Source organism: Eimeria maxima, genomic scaffold (genome assembly GCF_000499605.1).
Source record: "Eimeria maxima Weybridge genomic scaffold, Emw_scaff391, whole genome shotgun sequence".
In the NCBI taxonomy this organism is placed as follows: Eukaryota; Apicomplexa; class Conoidasida; order Eucoccidiorida; family Eimeriidae; genus Eimeria; species Eimeria maxima.
This window is the reverse complement of record NW_013563833.1, coordinates 94-25,214: the sequence shown is the minus strand read 5'-3', so window position 1 is coordinate 25,214 and position 25,121 is coordinate 94. Positions and strand designations below refer to the sequence as shown.

Here is a 25,121-nt window from a genome sequence, read left to right as displayed (position 1 = left end):
TTTTTTTTTTTTTTTTTTTTTTTTTTTTTTTTTTTTTTTTTTTTTTTTTTTTTTTTTTTTTTCTTAGTTATTTCCCTAAAAGTATTATCTGGTGGTCGTTTACAACAAAGATTAAAATTATCTTCTCTTTCTTCTTCTTTCTTTAATTCTTCTACTCGTACTGCTTTCTTTGGTAAGGGAATTAATTAATTAATTAATTAATTAATTTATTTATTTATTTATTTATTTATTATTTAATAAGGAATAAAATAAGCTATTATATAAGGTATAATATAATATATTATATGTATTATTTATTTATTTTATTCATTTATTTTATTTATTTATTTATTTTATTTATTTATTTTATTTATTTATTTATTTAGTGTATTTATTTATATTTATTTATTTATATTATATCTAATAATGTATAAGTTATACAAAAAAAATAAATAAAAATAAAAAAGTTATGTTTATTTATTTTTATTATTTTTTTTTATTTTTCTCCTTTTTTTTCTTTTTTTTTGCTTTTTTTGTTTATTTATTTAGGTAGTTCTTCTGGTTATTTATTTGTTTATTGTTTTTCTTCTTATTAACCTTTATTTTTATTTAATTAAATTAATTTAATTAATTAATTAATCAGTTTATTTATTTATTTATTTATTTATTTATTTATTTATTTATTTATTTATTTACTTATGTTTATTTATTCAGGTAGCTCCTCTGCTTATTTATTTGTTTATTCTTTTTCTTCTTATAAACCTTTAATTAATTAATTAATTAATTAATTAATTTATTTATTTATTTATTTATGTTTATTTATTCAGGTAGCTCCTCCGGGTATTTATTTATTTATTCTTTTTCTTCTTATAAACCTTTATTTTTATTTAATTATAAATTAAATTCTTCTTATTCAGTAAATATTATTATTAATTATTGCAGGTATATTTATTTATTTATTTATTTATTTATTTATTTATTTATTTATTTTATTTATTTATTTTATTTATTTAGTTGCCTCCTTTTATTATTATGTGTCTCCTTTTATTGTTTGTCTCCTTTTGTTGTCTTTTCTTCTTCTTTCTTGTCTCCTCTTCCTTATTGTCTCTTTTCCTTGTTTATCTCTTTTTTTTCTCTTTTTATTTTTTTTTCTTTCTTTTTTTATTTATTCTTCTTATTATCTCTTCTTTTTCTTGTCTCTTTTTCTTTATTCTTTTTTTTTTCTCCTTTTTTCCTTTATATGTCTTGTCTGGTACTCAAACCCTAAACCCTAAACCCTAAACCCTCGGATGTAAGAAGAGGATAGACTGTCTCTATATAGTGTTTATTGTTTGTTTATTTTTATTTCTTTTGTCTCCTTTTGTCTCCTTTTCTTTGTTTCCTCCCTCCTCTACCGTGTATCTGCTGCTGCAGCAGCAGTGCAGCAGCAGCAGCAGCAGCAGCAAATATTTATTTTGCTGCTGTATCTGCTGTTTGTGTCTCTCTGCTGCTGCAGCGACCTTATAGCTGCCCATGGACCTCACGTGTCTGTGCTGCAGCTGCAGCAGCAGCAGAAGCAGCAGCAGCAGCTTGTTGGGCCAGCTGTGCTGCTGTCTCCTCCTAGCAGCGAGGAGACAGTTAGTTCTTTGCTGCTGCAGGCAGAGAAAAGGAGACTCTTTGTTGGTTACCAGGTATGTCTCTTCTTTTTTATTTATTATTTATTTATTTATTTATTTATTATTTATTTATTTATTTATTTATTTGTTTATTTTTCTTTTGTTTTGCAGTCTTTTATTGCCTTATGGTGTATAAACACCGGGGAATGTCTACTGGCATGGGCAGCACACAACGGAGGTGTACGTTTGCTGCTCCTGCTGCTGCTGCTGCTGCTGTTGCTGCTGGTGGTATTGCTGCTGTTGCTGCTGCTGGTATTGCTGCTGTTGCTGCTCCTCTTGCTGTTGTTATTTCGGCTGTTGTTGTTGCTCTGTTTGCTGCTGCTGTCGGTGTTGCTGCTGCTACTGTTGCGCTTGCTGCCGCTAGGGTTTTGGTGGTGCTGCTGCTGTTTGCTGCTGCTGCTGGTGCTGCTGCTGCTTGTACTGCTGCCGTTGTTGCAACATTGTATCTGCGCAACTGGTTTTAGGGTTCCTCACATCCAGGGTTTAGGGTTTAGGGTTTAGGGTTTAGGGTTTAGGGTTTTCTTTCAGGTTCATCAGCTACTTTCTGAGGATAGCGGTGATTTTATAATAAGTGGAGGAGACAGCGGGACAATCAAGGTAAAACCCTAAACCCTAAACCCTGAACCCTAAACCCTGAACCCTAATATATGAACAAACCCTACTAAACCCTAATAATATTTAGCAAACCCTGCACTCATATAAACCCTAAACCCTAATTTTAGACCTCCATCTTGCAAACCCCTTGTCTTAATGCTGCTGTTCTTCACGTACGCAACTAAGATCTAGGGTTTAGGGTTTAGGGTTTAGGGTTTAGGGTTTAGGGTTTAGGGTTTTGTTTATGGTATAGGTATGGCAGCTGCCTCCTGATTCGTCATTAACTCGTTGGGGTTTGCATACACCGCAAACAGGAGAGGAATTCTTAAAGAATCAGGCAGGATTAGGGTTTATATCTGAGCAGCAGCAGCAGCAGCAGCAGCAGTATGTGCAGCAGCAGCAGCAGCAGCAGCAGCAGCAAGAAGAGGAGGAGGAGGAGCAGCAGCAGCAGCATATGGACTGGGGTGCGGCTTCACGCAGCCGCAATATAAACCCTATCCTGCTGCAGCGCTACAGCAGCAGCTCTGATGACGAGGACACTCCGCAGCAGCAGCAGCAGCAACAGAAGCAGCAGCAGCAACAGCAGGAGCAGCAACAGGAACAACCTCCTATGCTGGTGCCACATGAAGACAGCAGCGATGAGGATTTAGATGATTTACGCAGTGCCTTAGCCTAAACCCTAAACCCCAAACCCTAAACCCTAAACCCTAAACCCTAGACCTGCATAAGGGAGTTGCTATTTAATGCATTTTTGTTTTTCTTTCTTTTAAACAAAAACAATAAAAAGAATTAAAATAAATACAGACAAATAGACAGGAAATAGCTGCAGCAGCAGCAGCAGCAGCAGCAGCAGCAGGAAACAAAAAGGAGAAAGCAACAAAACAAGTAAAGAAAACAAAACAAACATTAATATATATATTCAATGTTTGCAGCAATCTGCTCCTGTACAAGCAGCAACTGCAGCAACTGCAGCAGCAGCCGAAGCAGCAGCTGCAGCAGCAGAATGTGCTGCAGCAACACCCTAGTGCAGCAGCATATGCAGTAGCATTTTCCGCGTTAGCAGCAGTATGTGCTGTTAGCAGCAGCAGCAGCAGCAGCAGATCCAGCAGTTGCTGCTTCTGCTGCAAGTATAAGAAAACCGGTTCTGCTGCTGCTGCTGCTACTACCCCAACTCGTACTGCTGCTACTAGTGTGTATGATGGCAATAATGTGTTGTTGCTGCTGCTGGTGTTCTGCTGCTGTTGCTGCCGCTGCTGGTGCTGCGTGACGGTGCAGCAATTTGCTGCTGCAATTCATCTAATGCTGCTGATGGTGCTAATCGTAAGAAACGTCCTTCTATCTTAGCGGAGGGAAAAGCCCCAAAATGACGAAGAGGCTTCCCTCTTAATGCATGCGCTAGGCATTTCTTATACCTCTCCCTCTTGCTGCAGCAGCAGCTGCTGCTGTTGCTGTTGGTGTAACTATTGCTGGTGCTGCAGCTGGTGCTCGGTGTGCAACAGCTGCTGCAGCCAGCAATTGTGCTGCTGCTGTGCACGCTATGAGGGTTCTTAGTGCTGCCAGGACAGCTGCTGCTGCAGCAACTGCAACTGGTGCTGCTGCTGTTGCTGCTGCTGTTGGAATGGCCGGTGGGGTTGGCGATATGTTGAGTGCAGCAGGAGCAGCAGCAAGAGGAGGAAGAAGCAGCAGGAGTTTCTGTTGCAATTAACTGCAGCAAATAAGGGAAAAAACACAAAGAAAGCGCGATGCAGCAGTTGCTGCTATGTTCTGCTGCTCCCGTTCGCTGCTGCACGTGGCTCCTGCTGCTGCTGCTAGTGATCCTGCTACTATTGCGTCTGCTACTGCTACGGCAACTATTGCTGTTGCTACTGCTGCTATACAGCAGCAACTAAATATACACATTAAAAGATACAGCAGCAGCATCAGCAGCAGGAGCTAAATATGCATATATAGTAACAGCAGCAGCCAAGACTATCGGTATACAACAGGAGCAGTGCAGTGCCTGGTAATGAGCTAAAAAGGAGAAGAAAGAAGACAGCAGCAGGCGCAGCAGCAGCAGCGCCAACAGCAGCAGCAGCACCACCACCACCAACAGCAGCAGCAGCAGCAGTATTATTATACCTGAATAAGTTGTTGTCTATCGTAGTATGGTGGATCAACAAGAGCAACAACATCACGAATAAGTTGTAAAATACATCTTCTTGTTTCGTCATCTTTTGCTGCAGCAGCAAAAGGACTTTTTTTTATTGGTCCTTTTGCTGCTGCTGCTAATTTAGCAAGAGATACCTGACGCACTTTTGTTATCCATATCTTACCTCTTGCATCAGGAAGCAAGGAGAAGCGCAGCAGAGCGAAGCCCTGCTTCGTTTGCTGCTGCTGCTGCTGCTGCTGATGCTGGTCATTTTGATTATGGTGATGGTTCGGCTGATTATACTGCTGCTGCTGCTGCTGTTGCTGGTGACGCTGCTGCTGCTGCAGATTAAGACACAGCAATACCTTTAATATTGCCTCGCAGCTCTTTTGCCATAACCAACTCCAACCTAGAGGAGACATATCTTCTATATGTGTATCATCTTTGCTGCTGCTGCTGCTGCTGCTGATACAGCTGCTTATGCTGTCTCCTCCCGCTTCTGCTGCTAATGCAGCACGTAACTGAGAGAAAGATAGATATGTTGCTGCTGCTGAGCTGCCGCAACATCCTTCAAAAAAACTCTGCTGCTGATCCTCCTCCTCTTGCTGCTGCTGCTGCTGCTGCAGTTTCGTCTTGTCCTCCCGCCTATGAGTATAGGGCGGACTCCCGTCTGCTCTCTCAACAGGTAATGCTGCAGCAGCAGCAATTGCTGCAGCAGCTGCTGCAGCTGCTGCTGCTGCCGTCGGACTTCCTGGTGTAGAATGTCCACCAGCAGATGCAGCAGCAGCAGCAGCAGCAGCAGCAGGAGAAGGAGCAGCAAACTCACTCTCCCATTCTGCTGATGACAGACAATCCGTCAGATAAACAAATTTATTTTGACTCCATCGACTGCAGTTGTAAGGAAATCGGGCCACACGAACCCTCCCCTGAAGCGCAGCAGCAGCAGCAGCAGCAGCAGCAGCAGCGGATGCAGCAGCAGTGCGGCAGCAGAAAATGCGCATGTAAAAGGGGCAGCAGAAGATGCATAGGAGGCAGCTGCACCAGTCAGCGGCAACAACAGCAGCAGCATCAGACGCAGCAGCAGATGCAGCAGCAGATGCAACAGCAGATACAGCAGCAGATGCAGCAGCAGCAAGGGATGTATTTACCTCTCTATATAGAAATGCCTCAAGAGGTGCAAAGGAGAGAACAGCAACAAAGAAAAGAAGGTCAAATTTTCTTTGCTGCAGCAGCAAAGGAGGAGAAATATAACGCTGCAATTCTCCTCCCCTCCAATATATCCTAGCAGCAGGCGTCTGCAGGAGCAGCTTGCTGCTGCTGCTGGTCACAGTACCCGCAGCACCAGCAGCAACAGGAGGGTTCTTCACGACTGCAACACGCATGCAAGGAATAAACTGCTGAAACAGCTGCAGCAAACGACGGACAGAATCACCAGCGCAGGCAGTGGCGGCAGCAGCAGCATTAGCTGCAGCACGAGCAGCAGCAGCAGCAGCAGGAGTTAGGAGACAAAAGGGAATCAAGTGCTGCTGCTTACACCTTCGCCTGTATAACCAAGGTGTCTCCTTCATCCTTCCCCCCTCAAGAGACAGCAACTGCAGCAAGCTGTGTTGTCCTTGGGGTAACGACAGGGTTAACGGCATCACTCTAAGCAGCAGCAGCAGCAGGAGCAGCAGCAGCAGGAGCAGCAACAACAGCAGCAGCAGCAACAGCAGGTGAAGCAGCAGCCCAGCAGATGCAGAAAGTGGAAAGTCAGAAGCAAGTGAAGAAACATCAACAGTAGCAGCAGCAGCAGCAGCACCAGCAGCAGCAGCACTGCAACGAACAACAGCAACGATAGCAGCAGCAGCAGCAGCAGCAGCAGAAGCAGCAGGAGTCACTCTTACCTAAACATATCCCCTAAATGCTCATTCCTGCTGCTAAGTCTGCATAAGGATCGATAAAGAGAAGAAGTTTCTAGTGCCCCACACAAGTTGTCTATGCAGCTGACGCGCTGCAGCCGGAAACCAAGAGTACCCGGGGGCCCCCATGGAGGCCCCCCTGGGGGCCCCCAGGGAGGCCCCCAGGGAGGCCCCAGGGAACCCCTCTGCACCCCCACAGCAGCAGCTTGTGATGCATTATTTCCTACAGCCCTGCTGCTGCTCCTTGTGTTCCTGATAGACGTGCTGGTGCTCCTGCTGCTCCTGCTGCTGCTGTTGTTCTTGTTGTTGCTGTTGTTGCTGTTGCTGCTGCTGCTGCTGCTGCGTCGTGCATGCATGCCATGGGGGAACTCTTGTTGGGCATTTCTTGGCAACCAAGGAGACACAAGAGGACCTGTTGGGGACATCCATATTAAGTTTGCTGTTGCAACTGCAGCAGGAGAAAATACCTGACGCCATTCTCCTGTAGGCAGCAAAGCCCTGCAGCAGCAGCAGCAGCAGCAGCAGCAGAGGAGGCAGCAGCTGCAGCAAGTTGTGGTGCGCATATACAGATTAATATAAAGACAGCTAAACAGACAAATAAAATAAATAAAATAAAAAATAAATATATACATAAAACAAATTAAATAGAAAAACTAAATTAAATTAAATTAAATTAAATTAAATTAATAAATAGAATAAATAGAATAAATAAAATAAATAAAATAAATAAAATAAATAAAATAAATAAAATAAATAAATAAAATTAATAAACAAAACAAATAAAACAACAAAAATAATCAAAAGAAGGAAGGAAGGAAGAGAAGAGCAAGGGGCCAACAAAGCAAAGAAAACAAACCATAAATAAATAAATAAATAAATAAGTAAATAAATAAATAAATAAATAAGGAGATAATATAAGGGGACAAAGTTGTTACTCCCTCAAGATAATTTCTTCCTCCCTGCTGCACCCGACGACAGCAAATGTCCGCTTGTTGTTGCTGCTGCTGCTGCTGCAGCTGTTGCTGCTGCTGCAGCTGTTGCTGCTGCTGTTGCTTCGCTGCTGCTGCAGCAGAGGGTCTGCTGCTTCTTCTTTCTCTGCTGCTCTTAATGCCAGCAGCAGCGCCTTTAGCATGTGCATAGAGTTGGGGTGTACAGACATCCCAACAAGGAAAAGAGGAGAAGGGATAGCAGCAGCAACATCAGCAGCAGCAGCATCAGCATCAGCAGCAGCAGCAGCAAAGGCCGACACCTCAGGCATCCGCTCAATCACATCATATGTCTGCTGCTGTAGCTGCTGCTGCTGTAGCTGCTGCTGCTGCTGCTGCTGTAGCTGCTGCTGCTGCTGTAGCTGTAGCTGCTGCTGCTGCTGCTGCTGCTGCAGTTGACATATTGGACTCTGAGGGTCTATATGAGGTATGACAGAAAGAGAGGCAGCGGGAAAAGGACCCAACAGAGCATACTCTTTGCTGCTGCTGCTGCTGCTGTTGCTGTTGCTGTTGTCACTACCTCTGGGTAAAGGGTCAGAAAACCAACGGCAGAGCTCAAACGGGGAAGCTTGCTGCTGTTGTTGATGCTGCTGCTGCTGTTGGTGCGGCGAGGTAACGTGCTGCCTCGATGCCGTTCCTCCACTGAAAAAATTGGCAGCAGCAGCAGCAGCTGCTGCTGCTGCAGCACCGGCGGCAGCAGCAGCAACAGTTGGATAGGGGGCTGTGTCCTGCTGCAATATGTGCTGCTGGTGCTGCTGTTGCATATGCAGCTCGCTGCTGCCTCCAATTACTTTATTGCAGCTCTCGTGAAGCTTTGCTGCGTCTGCTACTGCTGCTGCTACTGTTGGTTTCGCCGCCGAAGCATCTGCTCCTGCAGCAGCAGCGACAAAAGGCGCTGCTGCAGACGTTGCAGCTGCTAATACACCTCCGGCTGATGCTGCTGTTGCACTTGTATATGCTGGTGAGTTTCCTTCAATAGGAGCAGCAGCAGCAGCAGCAGCAAAAACAGGACTCGAGGGCTCCGTGGGAAAATTTTGGCCTTTTCCAGCTGTTGGTGAGTCTGCTGCTGCATGGGCGGCTGGGTCTGGTGATGCTGTTGCTGCTGCTGCTGCTGCATCTGCTGCTGCACCTTCCAAGACGCCCTCAGCACCACCGCTGTGGGGCATTGCTGCGGGTTGCTGCAGCAGCAAAGGCAAACTTCCAGCAGTGTGGGGTCTCCGTTTTGCTGCATTTCTGGTCCTTAGGGGGTTCCACTGCTGCGTCAGCTGCTTCTGTTGCTGCAGCAATAACTGCTGTTGCTGCAGTTGCTGCAGTTGCTGGCCAGCAGCTGCAGACCAGCAGGCAGCAGCCGCGGCATTAGCAGCTGGTAATGCTATCGGTGCACCTGCTCCAGCACTGGCTGCAGCAACAACAGCATCTATTGAGGCTGCTGCTGCTGTTGCTGCTGCTGCCGTTGCTGCTGCTACTCGCGAGTCCCCAGGAAGCTGTTGGGGGCACACCTTTTGGTGCGCCTCTCCTACCCCTTCAGCAGCAGCACAGGACGCCGATGGCGCTCCTTCATATGGTGCTGCTGCCAAAGCAGCAGCAGGAGAAACTGCAGCAGTAGCAACAACAACATCTGTCTCTCTTTCCCCTGCATCCCGAAGGAGTGGAGACGAATGCTGCTGCTGCTGTTGCTGCTTCTGCTGCTTCTGGGTTTGCTGCGGATTCAAGCAGCGATTTCGGCCACTTGCATCTACAGCTACGGCTGCTGCTGCCGTTGTTGTTGTTGTATTTGCTGCTGCTGTTGCTGCGGCTGCTGCTGCTGCTGCTGAGTAGTTTTTCTCCCTGCCAGTCTTCGAAGAAATCTCAGCACCCTGCAGCAGCGCGTAGACTCGTTCCAAGGAATGTCTTTCTTCATCATCTTCGATGTAGGCAGCAACAGCTGCAGCAGCAGCTTCTGCCTCAGCATCTTTAGCAGCAGCAGCAGCTGCTGCTGCTGCTGAACGGGATGGTGGTGCTCTTGTCTGGTGCTGCAGCACACAGCGGTTTTGCTGTTGTTGCCGCTCCCTCGAGGCTGCTGGTTGTCTGGGGGTAGGTTTTCGTCTCTTGGCAGCTGCACGTGAAGCAGCAGACGGGCGTAATGCTGCTGCTGCTGCTGCTGTTGCTGCTGGTGCACCAACTGAGGCAGCAGCAGATGAAGAAGGAACAGAAACAGAAGCAGAAGAAGAAGAGGAACTAAGCTCTCCTGCTGCTCCTTCCTCGTCATGAAGAGGCAAGTCCCAACTTAAACATCGCACAGCATTCTCAACAGAATTAATTAAAGATTTTGCGCAAGAGCGAATACTAGCATGAGAGGAGCGGCTACTCTTGGGTCTATAACCTGCTACTGCTGCTGTTGTTGGTGGTGGTGGTGGTGGTGCTGCTGCTGTTGCTGTTCCTGCTGCTGCTGGTGTTGCTCCTGATGCTGGTGTTGCACTTGCTGCTGCTGAGGGAGTTGAAAGGCCACTCCCCATACTCGTCAAAGACCTTGGATAAGATATGCGACGAGGCGAAACGGAAGGCAAAGACAGCTGGTGCTGCTGCTGCTGCTGTTGAAGGTGGTGTGTCTGCTGCTGCCTTCGTTGAGGTAACATTTGGCAGGAAGTTGATCGCTGATGGATCTGCTGCTGGTGCTGCTGCTGCTGTGACTGCTGCTGCTGTCCTTTAGGGGAGCGCATTCTGTACGATGTTCTGGATGCCATATTGCTGCTGCCGCTGCAGTTGCTGCAACTGCTGCAGTAGCTGCTGCTGCTGCTGTTTCGTTTTGCATCTCGGGTGAGGCGGCTGCTGTACGCCCGTTGTGCCGCTGCACCGTTTCTGGCGTTGATCCCATTGTTGCCGTTGAGGGCCCCCCTGCTGCTGCTCGGGGGGCCCCTGCTACTGCTGAGTAGCTCCTTGCTCCTGCTGCTGAAAACACCCCTGCTGGTGGAGGCGCCGCTGCTGCTGCAGCTGCGGATGGCCCCACGACCAGGCGATGACAACAGCACAGAGCCTGGAGACGCTGAAAAGCACGCAAACACACTAGGGTTTAGGGTTTAAGGTTTAGGGGTTAGGGTTTAGGATCTAGGGTTTAGGGGCTATATAGGAAGAATATGCAAATATGCATTGATAGGAGGAGCAACAAAACTAAGGCATAATGGGGAATAGATTCAAAATTGTCAATAAAAGGAAAAAAAGGATACAAATTAGGTTTTAGGGTTTAGGGTTTAGACTTGAGGGGGAAGGATATACAACATACAACGAAACAAAATAAAGAAAAACACAAATAGGAAAATGAACAAACAATGCAAAAACAAATACACAAAATAAATAACGAGACAAATGAGTAAACAAACAAATAATAAAGAAACAAACAAACAAACAAATAGTAAATAACTAATATATAAATAAATAAATAAATACCCGTTCCTGTCGATTCTTCAAGAGAAGATCGCCACGCTGAAGGCTCCGCAGCCTTTGGGCTCGCCTCAAAAGTTGCCGCTGTCAAAAACCCTAAACCCTAAACCCTAAGCCCTAAACCCTAGACCCATAACCCTAGATCCTAGACCCTTAAGAATAGCCCGTATGCCTTTAACATCGTACTCGAAGACCTAAACCCCAAAGGGAAAACTCTACATAGTTTAGTGCAACTCGTAACCCCTAAACACTAAACGTAAACCTTAACCCTACCAACCACAAACCCTAAACACTAAACACTAAACCCTAAACCCCAGACGCACCTCTTCTAACGTCAGCAAAGGGAGAAAAAATGCTAGCTTGAGGGCTGACATCGGAGGGAACTGAGGGATAGCGAAAAGGAAGGCGAGGGAGGAAGAACCCAGTTACACCGCTGCCTCCTGCGCAATTGCTGCTGCTGCTGCTGCTGCTGCATTGTCTTGAAGGCAGGGAGTTCCTGGAGCTGCTCTGGTTCTTCGTGATCCTTTTGGCGCTGTTTCGCGGCTTCTTTGACCGTTGCTGCTGCTGCTGCCGCTGCGTCCGCTGTCGTTGCTGCTGCCGTTGTTGTTGCTGCTGCTGCCGCTGATGCGGCATGTGGCGATCGCTTAACAATGGCTTCATTAGCTGCTGATCTTTCCTCAACCTTAATTGGCCACGATTATCAGGTGGGGGCCCCCCAACCCACCTGGACCAGCGGGGGATTTTCGTCTACACCGGCAGCAACAACAACAACAGCGGCAGCAACAGCAGCAGCAACAGCAGCAGCACCAACGGCAGCAGCAGAGAGCGCACCCATATGTTTTGGAACATTTCATATGAATCCTTTTCGGTGAGACAGTCCTCCAACGTAAAGTTGTGTAAAAGTTTGCTGTTTAGGGTTTAGGGTTTAGGGTTTAGGATTTAGGATTTAGGGTTTAGGGTTTACGTATTAGGGCTTAGGGTCTAGGGCTTTGTTTACCTGCCTAGTGGAGTTGACAGTTTTGTTTTGCTGCATGTCGAATGGCTCGCAAGGACCAGCGACCTTAGAGAGAATAGGAAGAGGAGCTCCCTTGTTGCTTCTACTGCTGCTGCCGCTGGGATTGTTGCTGCTGCTGCTGCTCTGGCTGGTGTTGACGTTGCTGGTTGTGTTGCTGCAGTTGTTGCTGGTACTCAAGCTGTTGCCGCTCTGGCTGTTGTTTTGTACAGCGGCATTGTTTCTGTTGTTGTTGCTGCTGCTGGTGCTGTTGCTGCTGCTGCTGTTGCTGCTGCAGCTGTTGTTGCTGCTGTTGCTATTGTTGCACCTACTGCCGCTGCCGCTGCTGCTGCTGGCTGTCAGCTTGTCAACGGCTTTGAGACGCGAGTCGGAGTGTCTCCTTTCTCTTAGCTCCAGCAGCACGAGATTCAGCAGCAGCAGCCGCTGCTGCTCCTGCTGGAAGTCACCTGCTGCACCCTCAGCTGCATTTTGAAGGCCCTCACTTAGCTCCACCAGCTCTTCCGTCTCTGCAACAGCAGCAGCAGCAGCAGCAGCAGAATATACTTTACGCTGTTATCGCTGCGACAGAAGCAAGCTGCACCCGATCTGCTTTTGCTGCTGTCGTTTTGCTGTTGATTTACTTTTGCTGCAGCTGCTGTTACTGTTGCTGCTGTTGCTGCTGTTGCGGTTGTTGCTGCAGTCGCACCCATGTCATAGACGCTACTAGGAGCAGGCAGAGCCTTGGGTTGTGCTGCATTTTTGTTTTTCAAGTCAGCAGCAGCAGCAGCAGCAAGCTCAGGAGAATCAGCAGGATCCTTTGTGCTACATGCTGCATCCAGTGTCGTTGACTGTGACCCAGCAGCAGCAGCACCAGCGACAGCTGCTGTTGCTGCTGCTGCTGCTGCTGGTGCTGCATCGGGATCCTCTGACAAGTCTTGTGGGACTTTCATCGCGAGGAGACAAAAACTTTACTGCAGAAAACTACATTAAAATATTTTATTTTTACTTTGTCTCCTTGCTTCGTCTCTTTTGTTTACTTCTTTCGTTGCGGTGTATACGCAGCTCCTATTGTGGTAATCATTATATTAGTACCTAAACCTCTTCTACTAATAGAATTTTATTTTGCTATCATGTGCATGCATTCTCTATAAGAACGCATCTACTGCGTATTATTTAAAACAGAATAAATATTTATTTCTTCTGTAGTATAAGGACTTTATCTGTTCTCTTGTTTACTCTGGATCTGGGGTTGTCCGTACACCTTCAATACGATGTTGGACACTTGGGGGGCCCAAGGACCAAACCCTAAACCCTAAACCCTAAACCCTAAACAATCCCGGGAACCGTTCGACGCAGACACATGACCGAAGCCCTCCTTCTCTTCGCCTCTCGGAATCGTTTCTAGAGCTGGTTAAGCCTTTTAATATTGAGGGCTTACGGTTTAGGGTCTAGGGTTTAGGGTTTTCGAGTTAGAATTTGGGGCTGGGACATGGGAATTCCGGCAGAGGTGACCTCAAGGCTATGGAGGCCTCCAGGGCAAGTAGCATTGTTCCCCAATAAACCCCAAACCCTAAACCCTAAACGCTAAACTCTAATCCCTAAACCTTAACTGTCCGTATACGAAGGTTCGGTGCAGCGAGCGCGGCAAGGGGGGACTGCTGAAGCCCTAAACCGTAAACCCTAAACACTAAACCCTGAACCCTGAACCCTAAGTCCTCTCCTCAGATTCACTGAAACAAGCCAACATATTCCTGGTGCTGCGATCTATTAAGCCTGGTGCTTTGCTCAGATACACCGCCTCCAAAAAGAGCAGCAGCAGCAGCAGCAGCCAACGGCAGCGACGCTGCTGCTGCCGCTGCCGCTGTTGCTGAAGCAGCAGCAGCTGGTACTTGAGTTGTTAGAATAACAGCACGTATGAGCTCAACATGAGCAGAGTGCATTAAAGGCGAATTTTAATTGTTTTGAGTAGAGTATTCACTGCTGCCGCTGCTGCTGCAGCTGCTGCTGCTGGTGTAACGCTGTCGGCAGCGGTCGGTGGCAGGGCTGTGTTGTTTGGTTTGTGTGTGTTGTTATGGTTTGTTTTTCTTCTCTTTTTCTGCCTTTAACTTTAAATGGAGCCTTTAGAGGGGTTTATTTGCTGCTAATTTTTTGATTTTCCTTCTTCTTTCCGCCTGCACCCTGCCGCGCGGTCTTGGGCGGTGGGCAGAGCCGCGCCGCCGCGAGGGGGGGTTGTTGAAAGTATCGTGTTTTCTCGTTTTCTCTTTTCAGTTTTTGTTTGTTTTGTTTATTTAATTTGTTTAAGGCATTTAAACGACGCATGCAATTCAGACAAACAACCCCCAGCACGCAGACAGACCGCCGCTGCCGCTCCTGCCGCTTCGGTAACAGACCAGCAGCAGGAGGTGCTGCTGCTGCTGCTGCTGCTGCTGCTGCTGCTGCTCCCTCTGTCTTTTTGAGCAATTTACCTTTAATCTCATTACAAGGGTGGAGACATTCGCAGCCAGAAGCAGTGCCACTGGCAGCACACAGCAGCAACACAAACAGCTGCAGCAGCAGCCGCGGCAGCGGCTGCTGCTGTCGCAGACACTACAGCGGCCGAAGACCCGAAGTCGCAGCAGTGACAGCAGCAGCAGTCAAAGCAGGAGTAGCAGGGGACATTTAGGTAATATCCGGGCCATCAGCAACAACAGCTGCACCAGCTCCAACACCACTACCAGCATCAGCAGCACCAACACCAGCACCAGCGGCGGCAGCAGCAGCAGCACCCTACGACCCTTCAAGATATACGGCGGGCGAAGAAATGCCCTCGTCTCAGGGGGCCATAAGGGCCCCCAACATGCTCAACAGCAGCAACAACAGATGCAGCAGCAACAGCCGCAGCAGCAGCAGCGTGCGCAGCAACAGCAAAAGCAGCAGCAGTAGCAGCAGCAACTCAACGGAGCTAGAGGGAGTCCGTCTTGTGGGCATTTCCTCATCAGAGAAAATCTTAAGCAGCTCTTGGCCAAAGAACAAATGGAGTTGGATAAGAGACTCCTGCAGCAGCAAATGCACCAGCAGCAGCAGCAAATGTATCACCAACAGCAACATCTGCTGCAGCAGCACGAATGAGGCCACTGAAGAGCTTGTGAGGAGGCATTCCTTCCCTGGAGCGTCTGGAACCAGCGGCAGCAGCTCCTCAGCAGCTGCAGTAGCAGCAACAGCGGATGGTGCAGCAGCGGGAATCTGCTGCTGGTACTGCAGCAACCAAAGTAAGAACCCTTTGTTATGCTACAGCTACCGCAACAGAGCAACAGCTGCAACAGCAGCAAACACCAGCAGTCGCAGCAGCAACATGTTATCTGTTGCAAGCACTCCTGCCCACAGCAGCAGCAGCAGCATTAACACCCCCCGCAGCACGTCGGAGATCCATGGCAAAGAAGAAGCACTGCAGCACCAACAGCAGCGGCAGCAGAGTCAACCGCAGCAGCAACGGCAAGATAGCGATTATCAGCAGCTGCTGCTGCTGCATCCTGGGGGGCAGCAGCAGCAAGCGCAGCAACAGCAGCAACTGCAACAGCCGCAACAGCCTTTCCAGCTTGTAGTTGCAAAGGAAGTGACAGATAGCAGCGGCGTCGCAGCCTCAGAACCTAGAGAGCAGCAGCAGTCATGCTACCAGCAACAGCAAGCTGCTGCAAATACTGTCGTTTCTGTTGAGGTGGAGGAGCCTCCCCAAAGGGAGGATGACGGTCAGCAGCAGCAGCAAGAGCAACAGCAGCAGCAACTACAGCAGGGGCATCAGGAATACCAGCAGCAAGTGCAGCACCAGGAACACCAAGAACAGCAGCAGAAGCAGCAGGAACAGCAGCAGCAAGAGCAACAGAAGCAGCAAGAGCAGCAGCAGCAAGAGCAGCAGCAAGAGAAACATCAGATACAAGCGCTGCAGCCACTAGAGACGCAGAATCAACAAGAACTGAAGGAAGCCCAGGCAACTTCAGCCAGCCAAGAGGAACCAACAGCCGAAGCAGCAGCAGTAGAAGAAACAACAGCAACAACAGTAGAGGCAGATGTATCAACGGAGGAAACTGTTGCGACAGCATTAACAGCCTCTCCTGCTGCAACAGCTGCTAGCACTATCGCTGCTGCAGTACCTGCTGCAGTACCTGCTGCAGCAAGCTGTCCGTCCGATCCTGTCTTCGAACCCTCTATAGGGGCAGTGTCTCCTTACAGCAGCAGAGACAACACCCCCACGTCTGTTTCTTTTTGTCTCGCTGACGAAAACTGCTGCACTGCAGCAGCATCTCCAGAGGTAGGTGTGCAGCAGCTGACAGTAGCCACTGCTGCTGCTGGAACACCTGCTGCTGCCACTGCACCTGCTGCTGCTGCCGCTGCACCCCATGAAATGCACAAGAGACACATACACCAAGGAGACAGCAAGTACAAGGAAATCCTCATTGAAACAGCACACAACGAGCAGCAGCAGCAGCCAGAGCACCAGGAGCAGCTACAGGCAGATCAGAAGCAGCAGCAGCACCCCGGCCAGCCCTTATCGCTCTTGTCCCATTTGTGCGAAGAAGCAGCAGCAGCATCATTCTCTGCAGCAGAGGAGCAGCAGCTGCTTCTGCAGTTCGAGGAGGCTATAGGCTGCCGTGGACGCTCCGCCAGCGCAGCAGCAGCAGAGGCGCCAACAGCAGCACGAGGAGCAGCAGTTTCTGGAACAGCAGCAGAATCACTAGCACCAGCACGGAGACAAGCAGCAAGAACAACAGTAGTAGCGGCCGACGAAGCACCACTAACTACAAATGTTATAGACCTGTCTGCTGTTGGGCAGCAGCAGCAGCAGCAGCCGGACAATGTCACTTTGCTGAGTGCTCCAGCAGCAGCACCAGCTATAGGAACTGGTGCTAATTGCTCTGTGACTAAGCAGAGACAACTAATACAGAAGATGAGGGAGGGCCTATCGGCACTACAGCAGCAGCAGCTGCAGCAGCTCATTGAGGAAGAGGAGCAGCTGCTGCTCCTGAGGAAGGAGAAGATGGCAATCCTTGCTGAACTGGAAGATGACTCAAACACGCACAGCAGCAGCAGCAGCAGCAACAACAACAACAACAACAACAGCAACAACGGCAGAAGCAGCAGCAGCAGCAGCGCCACCAGCAGCAGCAGCAGCAGCATGGATATGACGTTTCCGATGAATGTGCTGAACAGCAGCGAGGCAGCATTTGCAGACGTACAACTTGTCCTTAGGTGGGTTGCGAAATCTAAACCCTAAACCCTACACACTAAACCCTAAACCCTAATTTGTGAATGAGGGGAGATAAGCCTCATTCTTGCTTGCTGCAATTTGTTTGTGCTGGCATTTGCCAATATTTACCCTGAAGTTTATCTATTCTCTTGCTGTTGCTGCTGCTGCCTGCAGAGCCAACAGTGCCCAGGCTGCACCCGCCTTAGCAGCAGCAGCACTGCAGCGGCAACAACAGCAGCAACGGCGGCAGCAGCAAAGTAGTAAAGAAAAGTATGGAGTGGGGGACATGGCACTTTCTGCTGCTGCCTTCTTTAGTATATCTGTCGCTCTGCAGCGGACAGATGCATACCGCCAGCAACAGCCACAGCAGAAACAACAGCAGCAGCAGAGAGAGCTGCCACTGGGGGGCGTCGCTGCTGCACTGCAGCGTGTGTGCGTCTCGGAGCAGACTCTTGAGGACTCTTTGCTGCTGCTACGAGCAGCAGCAGCAGCAAACCCTCGTGATGCTGCTGCACTGATGATGCTTGCTGCTGTTGCTTTGTACACTCGCGACTACCGGGAGGCAGAAATCAGATTTGAGCAGTTGCTGCTGGCGCTGCAGCCACTGCTCACCAACAGCAGCAGTAGCAGAAGCAGCAGGAGCACAGAGAGCATTCCTGCAGCAGCAGCAGTTGCTGAAGCAGCAGCAGAAGGCAAGCCCCTGCTGCTCAGGCCGCCACACTTGCTACCTGCTGCGCTGCTGTGTGGAGAAGATGCAACGGCACTTTTTTCCTGCTTTAGGGAGGCGCAGCATGCGTCACCTTTGCTTGTCTGGCCAACGGCAGTAGCAACAAGTGCAACAGTAGACGCCGAAACCCAGAAGCAGCACCAGTTACGGGAGGCTGCCGTCGTAGCTTCATCTCTTGAGTGAGTATGCAATGCGCATCTGCAACTAATGATCCTTTGCTGCAACTGCCCATCACGTTGCTGCTGCTGCTATTGCTGTTTCTTCTGCTGTTGCTGCATTTAGCCTAAAGTACAGCAGGCTGAAGCAATGTCACCCGCGTTGCTGCTGTTGCTGCTGTTTCTGCTGCTGCTGCTGTGTTTAGCCTAAAAGACAGCAAGCTAAAGTAATGTGTCTGGACCAAGGGGTAAATTCTTACACAACGGTGTCTGTCTCTTTTGCCCTACAGATGGTTTTGCTGCAAGAGTTTGGGTCGCCTCGCTCTCGCCTTTGCTGCTGCTGCGGCAGCCAAAGGCCATCTGCAGCGTGCGCTTGCTGCAGCAGCAGCTGCTGCAGCGACAGAAGCTGCAGATGATTCATTGTGGGCACTGTATGCGCACATGCTGCTCAAGCTGAGGCAGGAGGCTGCTGCTGCTCTCGCGCTACAGCTAGCCCTGGCAGCGGCTACCCGCCGCAGCAGCAGCGCCAGCAGCAGTAGCACCAGCGGAAGCGCCCGCAGGCTCGGGAAGACAGACATGTTAGGTAAACTGCTGCGTACTTCATGCGATCCGAAAGACGCAGTTGCTGCTGCACTTGCTGCTGCTGCTGCTGGTTCAGCAACAAAACACAATCCGGGTGGAGCGACTAGCAAAGAAGCAGCAGCAGCAAGTGCTGCTGCTGCAGCGTCTCTACACTGCAAGGCCCTGACAAGCGCAGCCCTCAACCTCGTGATATCGGCACCACTGCCTTCCTTGCTTAGGAGGGATCGACGTAGTCCTGCTGCTCTTGCTGCTGCTGCTGCTGCTGGCGCTGCTGTTGCTTCTGGCTGCAGCAGCGATGAATCTCTTATTGCACGTTGGCAGCACATGCAGGCGGAGGTGTTTACGTGCCACGCACAGAGGCTGCTCCAGCAGTCCAGTGCTCAACAAACGGCAGCAGCAGCAGCGACAGCAGCAGCAAGGCAGCAGGCACTAGCTTTACTGGCGGATGCGGGGAGGCTGTGCGACAAGCTGCTGCTGCAGCGGCACCTGCCCCTCCGGACTCTTGCTGCTGCCATGTCTGTCAAATCCTTTGTTTATCTCCTCAGCAGCAACAGCAGCAGCAGCAAAGAAGAGGCTCTGAAGGCAGCAAGAGCAGCCGTACGGCTCTCACCCGATATGCAGAGTCAGACTCGATTGGGTTTGGCTCTGCTTTGCTGCTGCAACAACACAGAAGCCATGGCTGTGCTGCTGGGTGCGCTGCAGCGGCGGCGAGCTGCGTATACACCTGAGCTCACGGGTTGTGCTGCAGCATATCTGGCCGCTGCCGCCGCACGAGAACGGGATCGGTTGCTGCTTCAGCAGTCTTCTTGCTGCGGCCAAACCCCAGCCCTGCTGCAGCAACTAATCTCTGTGTCTCTACACTCCGCCGTACTGCACCTGCCGCAACTGCGCGACTTGCTGCAAAGTGCATGCAACAACAGCAGCGTCAGTAAACAAGAAGGAACGGCTCTGCTAGGTTTGAGCTGTCTCCCGCTTGTCGAGCCAATAGCAACGGAACTGTGGGGACTGCTGCAACAGGAGCAGCAGCAGCGCAGCAACAGCAACAGCAGCAGCACCAACGGCTGGAGTGGCGACGCAGAAGGCCGGTCTGCAAAGGACCTTCTATCTGCAGTTTCTTGTCTGGGGGAAACCGTCAAGGCAGCAATGGCAGCAGCAGAAGTAGCGGAAGCAGCAGAATCAGCATCAGGCGCAGCAGCAGAGGCCGCCTCTGCTGGAAAGGTTGCTGCAGCTGCAATGCCGAGCCAGCGCGTGCTGAGAATTCCTCAGAAAGAAGTTGCGGCAGCAGCTCCGTATTTCGCTGCCTCCCCAAAACCGCAGCAGCAGCAGCAACAGCGGCGGCTGGCGGAGCAGGAGCGGTCACTGAGAGGGGTGCAGCCAAAGTCCCCTCAGCGTTTGCTGCCGATCCTCAACTCGCATGCATCGGCTTCTCGCTCCGTTGCTGCTGAGGCCAGCCAGACTGCAACAGCAGCAGCTGCTGCTGCTGCTGCATTGCAGGGGGCACCAGAAGCAACAGCGTCAGAAGCAGAACTAACGGCCCTGCGCCTCCTTAAGGACTGTCAATCGCCTGAAGGCTTTCCAGCAGGGGAGCAGCAAACTTGCAGCACAGCAGCAACAGCCACAGCAGGGAGCACTGTTGCTGCAGCAACAGAAGTATCAAAACCTGCTGCTGCATCTGCTGTGGGCCATCCTCACAACAGCAAGGAATCGTACACACGCATCACTGAACCATCAACACAGCGGCCGCTAGACTTTCAGCAGCACCAGCAGCAGCGGCTACAGCAGCAGCTGCTGCAACATCAACGACCTCAGCAGCAACACCTGCAACAGCAACACTTGCAGCAGCAAAAGCTTCAGCACCAGCGGCTGCTGCAGCAACAGATTCAGCAGCAACAACTGCAGCATCAACAACTGGATCTGAAGGGGCAGGATGACCACACGCAGCAGAAGGGGCAGGAGAATCATGTACAACAGCAACTGCAGCTGCAGAAGGAACGGCAGCGCCAGCAACAGCACCTACTGCAACAGCAGCAGTTGCTGCAGGGGCAGCTGCAGGTGCAGGCGCAGCAAGTACAACGGCAGCAGCTGGTTCAGCAATTAAATGCGCACCCCGACTCAAATTTGCCTCGACTCAGGAGCACGGAGGCAGCTGCTGTGCCTGCTGCTGCTGTTGCAGCAGGCACCAGCCAACAGCTAGCATGTGCTGCTGCGGCGCCGCTCGCAGTGCCAAGGTCAGGAGCAGAAGCTGCTGGACCTCCAACAAGTCACGTAGGAGTGCCTGCAGCATCAGCAGCAGCTGGTCTTGCTGCAACACCTGCTGCTGCTGCTGCTGTACACCTCGGAGAAGGAGCTACAGACGCTTCTCCCAGGAAACAACTTTCTTCCCTCCCGCACCCGCAGCAGCAGCAGCAGCAGCAGTGGCGCAAGCAGTCTCAGCAGAAGCAGCAGCAGCAACACAAGTGGCATCAGTGGGACAGTTCTTTCCTCTCCTATCGATTCACTACGACTACTAGCAGCAGCAGCAGCAGTAGCAACGCCCCGAGCTTCGTAGTACAGGGGGTGTGTACACCCGAGCGGCAGTCGACGCAGCCACAGCCCTCCTGGTTGCAGCCGCCGCAGCAGGAGACTCCGCAGCACCAGCAGCAGCAACAGCAGCAGCAACAGCAGATGCTACTGATGGGGTCACTGACGACTAATCCTTTGCAGCAACAATTGCCACAGCAGCCAGAGCAGCACCGCCAACACGTGGTGCCGCAGCAACCACCACAGCAACAGCACCAGCAACAACAGCAGCAACAGCAGCAGTTACTTGCTGCACTCGTGCAGCAGCAAGGCACCCGTGTTATTAAGGCGGCCGCTGGGACACACCAGGAGGAGCTGCTGCTGCAGCAAGAGCGGCAACAGCAGCTGCTGCTGCAACAGCTAGAGAAGCAGCAGCTGCTGCTACAGCAATTACCGAAAACTGGGGAGCGCGTCAGCTGCCTGCTGAAGCACCCGCCCACTGCTCCTATGCAGCGGCAGCAGCAGCAGATACGGCAGCAGCAACTCCGACTGCAGCAGCAGCAGCTTCAGGTGCAACACCAACTGCAGCGGCAGCGACTGCAGCAGCAGCACCGAGTCCAGCATGCTTTTCAGCAGCAAAATGGGCAGCAGAGTCAGCACCAACAACAGCATTACCAACGTCTACTGTACCAGCCAGCTATGGTGCGGCCTGTAGGAGCCCTGCTGCCTGTTGCTGCAGTTGCTCCAGCAGCAGCAGCAGTGAACTATGCTGCAGTGGGCACGCCTGTGCGGGTTATCAATGCAACGGCGGGTCAGCCGTCTGCAAGCGTGATCCCAGTGCTTGCAGCAGCGCCGGTAGCAACAGGAACAGGAGCAGGCCAAGCAGCGGCAACAGCAGAAGCCGAAGCAGAAGCAGAGAAGGCCATTTTGCAGCAACTGCTGCAAGGGTTACAGCAGTTTCCGCCTCTCTTCCCCAAACAAATGTTGAGGTGTCTGTTTGAGATAGGGAGGGGTGGGTTCTCTCGTGTGTGGGTTGCTGAGCTGCTGGTGCAGCAGCAACGTGTTGCTGCTGCTGGTGGTGGCGTTGCTGGACCCCGTTGGTTGCCCGTTGCGCTGAAGTGCATGCGGGTGTCTCCGTCGCTTCAGCCCGAAGCAACTGCAGCAGCAGCAAACGCTCTTGGTGCTGAGGAGGAGACTGTTTCTCTCCAGGAGCTGCAGCAAGAAGTGCAGCAGCTACAGAGCCTCGACCACCCATGCATAGTCAAGCTGCTTGGAGTGTGTCTGCTCTCCAGAAGCAGCGACAGGCAGCAGCAGCAGCAGCGGCAGGCGCCTCAGCAGCAGAAGCAGCAACGACACTACCGTGTCGCTCTTGTCATGGAACTGTGCAGCGGTAAGGCTAGCTACTAAACAGCGGGGTCGGCATTCAGCTATTCTTGGGCTGTGATGATACATATGTTCTGGGGTGTACTGGCAGGTCGAGTGCGGTGCACAGGCAGGTTGCAGGGCATTATCTGCAGCTGGTGCATTTTATTAAAACATCTCGCTGCTATCTTCCTGTGCAGCACGGTCTCCTGAAAGCTCAAGAACCCCTGTTTCATCTGCTGGTGCGTGGGTGGTGATGGTGCTGCTTTTGTGTGGGTACGCAGGAGGTAGTCTGTACTGGCTGCTGCACGAGCAGCGAGCTCCGCTGTTGCTGCGGCAACGGCTGGCGATTGCTCTGCATTTTGTGGCTGCCTTGCAGTATCTGCATTGCAGGCCTATTCCCATCGTACACAGAGATATCAAGTCCCTCAACATTGTGGTGAGCAAAGAAGCCGCTAATGTTGTCGCTGTTGATTCTACTCATTCTGCTGCTGCCTCCCCTGTTGCTGCTGTTCGTGCTTCTGCTTTTCCTTTTGCTTTTGCTGCTGCCTCCAATGGATGAAGCGAAGGCCGAAACAGAAGCAACACAACACCCCCAGTAGCTAAACCCTGAAGCACAAACCACAACCTACCAAAGCAGAGCAAAGCAAAACAGACCGAACTTCTCACTGAAGTTATCCTTGTTCTGCTAAATCCTGTCTTCTCTGTGGTTAGCTGGACGCAGCAGGAAACGCCAAACTGTGCGACTTCGGCCTAGCTGCGGAGGCGGATCTGCCAAGTGCTACAGCCGGCAGCAGCAGCAGCAGCCGCAGCCTCACAGCTTCAATGCGTCTCATTCTCCCCAAAGAGCCTCTGCAGCCAGCGGGATCTCCCCGCTATATGCCCCCAGAACTGGCGGCCGGAGGTTCGTCCTTAACGACACGAGAAGTTTCCGCTAGCAGAGAGCAGGAGACAGATAATCGAGATGACAGAATGCACCTAGCTGAGACCAGTCTTGGCAGCTAGCTTAGATAGGAAGATGCAGCCAGCTTGGATCAGAAGATACAGCTAATTGGGACTGGAGAACGCAAGTAGTTGAGACCAGAAGTTTGCAACTAGCTGAAACCAGAAGAATGGAGCTAGCTGAAACCTGAGTATGCGGCAGAGCTGCACAGCAACGGAGTTAGCGAGAGAGGTAGACAGGAAGCCATCGACCCAGCTGGGTCCACGGCCACCGCTTTGCCAGCTAGCTGTCAACGTAGCAAAGGCACGGGCTAGTTTGCGTGCTACCAGGACCGCTATGCCTATCTCGAATGCTAGTGAGGATGCATGCGGCATCTAGGGAGCTAGCTAGCACTGATGTATGTGAGGCTAGCTGGGTGACTAGTTAGCTAGCTGCGTTCTGCGGGGTTGGCGGGTTGTATGCGCAGTGGCGACGCATTTGGATCCTTCTCTGGACATTTGGTCCGCTGCATGTGTTTTGTTGGAGTTATTTGGGGGCCCGTTGCCTTACCATTGCTGTCAGACGTTTGAAGAAATACAAAAACAGCATGCAGACAGAGTGGTGAGTCATCTCTACCAGCTTCCTCGCAGCAGCTGCTGCTGCAGCACTGGGAGTAGCAGCTGCAACGGATGCAGTATCAGGGCCCTTGCTTGTCTGCGGTCTGTTGGTCGGGATACTTCAGTATTGGCTTTCTACGGGGGTTCATAAACCACTGCATCCTTTAGTTTGTGCATTTACGTACTTTTACTGCCTGCTTTTGCTGCGTCGCAGCTAAGATGATGTTACATTTGTCTGTTGCAACCGTTTTGCTTGTCCTGCATCTGGTAGTTTTTTCTTACATACACCATTAATTGTGCAAAGTTTATGTGCTTTTATGTGCAGCTCCCCACATTCCCTCCTAATCTACCGCTTCCTTTGGAGCAGCTGCTGCGCGCGTGTCTCGCCTTCGATCCTAAACGCCGGCCTTCAGCTAGCCAGGTGATTCATTAGGAGCTTTTTTTCCCTTCTGATTTTGTGCATTAAAATCGAGCTTTGCACCGACATACTGCAGTACAAACAGACTTCGAAATCAAGCACGTCATGCAACCCCACACTTAAATGTGCAGATTGCAAGACACAGAGCAAACACCATTTCGGAAAGGTGCAACTATAATGAATGCCCCTCTGAGGAGTGTCTAAAGAAGAGGCACCTCCGGAGGAGTGTACGCATTACATTCCGCCCTTGTACATAAATAGAAGTACAGACACTTGTAAATGAATGAAAGAACGTATATGTATTTTTACGATCAATCAAAATATGTACTTGTACGTGCACGTTTTGAATGCGCATGTAGGTATGCACAGAGGTAACTCCCGGTGCACGCTACTATTCGTTGTCTTAGAAGCGAGAGGTTCTCTCTAACTTTGAATTAAATTATTAATTAATTGGCATACTATTACCCATCATCCAGCTGATTGATTGGTTTGTTAATGGCAATTGCCGCATATCTATGTGAGTTTGTCATAGGCTGTTGTGTGTATATGCGCTGTGTAATTGTGTGACTCAGATGCTGGAACAGCTCAGGTCGCTTCCCCTTTAGGTCTTGTGCTATTTTTGCCTTCGTTTTGCTTCAAACAGACAAGCTATATACTGTATAAAAGCTTTCCTGCGGCTCCCCTGGTTGCCCCCCGTACTTCTGTTTGTGTGAACAGACGCATCTTTAAGTGCATATTTAAATAGATTTATGTGGTCATATACGCATCTACTTGTCAACCGCCGGGACAGAGTGCAGCTTTTGCCCGCTCTCCTCCGCTGCACGGTCTTGTCATGGGGATGAGTAAAGAAATGAACTTTTGTTCGAACCTCTCCATGCGCGTACATATGTGCAAAATATATGTAATATACATATGCATGCGCATGGAGAATTTCGAACGAAAATTCCCTTCCGTACTCATACATTCATGT

The 25,121-nt window shown here is 50.4% G+C and overlaps 3 protein-coding genes across 3 annotated transcripts in view; 2 read left to right on the top strand and 1 right to left on the bottom strand.

The window, feature by feature from the left end:
- The window catches only part of EMWEY_00031200 (hypothetical protein, conserved), a gene marked incomplete at both ends in the record, with an annotated part of 6,275 nt that extends 3,371 nt beyond the window's left edge, over positions 1-2,904 (top strand). Inside the window, 4 exons of the mRNA XM_013478333.1 lie at positions 807-819; positions 1,475-1,649; positions 2,163-2,231; positions 2,482-2,904. Of these exons, the coding sequence (XP_013333787.1) occupies positions 807-819; positions 1,475-1,649; positions 2,163-2,231; positions 2,482-2,904 (680 nt within the window). The remainder of the gene's footprint in view (positions 1-806; positions 820-1,474; positions 1,650-2,162; positions 2,232-2,481) is intronic.
- Positions 2,905-7,185: 4,281 nt separating this feature from the next.
- On the bottom strand, positions 7,186-12,598 carry EMWEY_00031190 (hypothetical protein, conserved; the record flags this gene model as incomplete). Its single annotated transcript, XM_013478332.1, has 5 exons — positions 7,186-10,253; positions 10,664-10,741; positions 10,981-11,404; positions 11,655-12,175; positions 12,355-12,598. The coding sequence occupies 5 exons, from the start codon at positions 12,596-12,598 to the stop codon at positions 7,186-7,188; spliced, it is 4,335 nt and encodes a 1,444-aa protein (XP_013333786.1).
- A 1,850-nt stretch (positions 12,599-14,448) lies between these two features.
- EMWEY_00031180 (hypothetical protein, conserved) lies at positions 14,449-23,956 on the top strand (the record flags this gene model as incomplete). Its single annotated transcript, XM_013478331.1, has 7 exons — positions 14,449-16,871; positions 17,044-17,775; positions 18,042-22,222; positions 22,479-22,633; positions 22,909-23,098; positions 23,604-23,737; positions 23,948-23,956. 7 exons carry the CDS (start codon positions 14,449-14,451, stop codon positions 23,954-23,956), a joined length of 7,824 nt encoding a protein of 2,607 aa, XP_013333785.1.
- Positions 23,957-25,121: the final 1,165 nt, after the last annotated feature.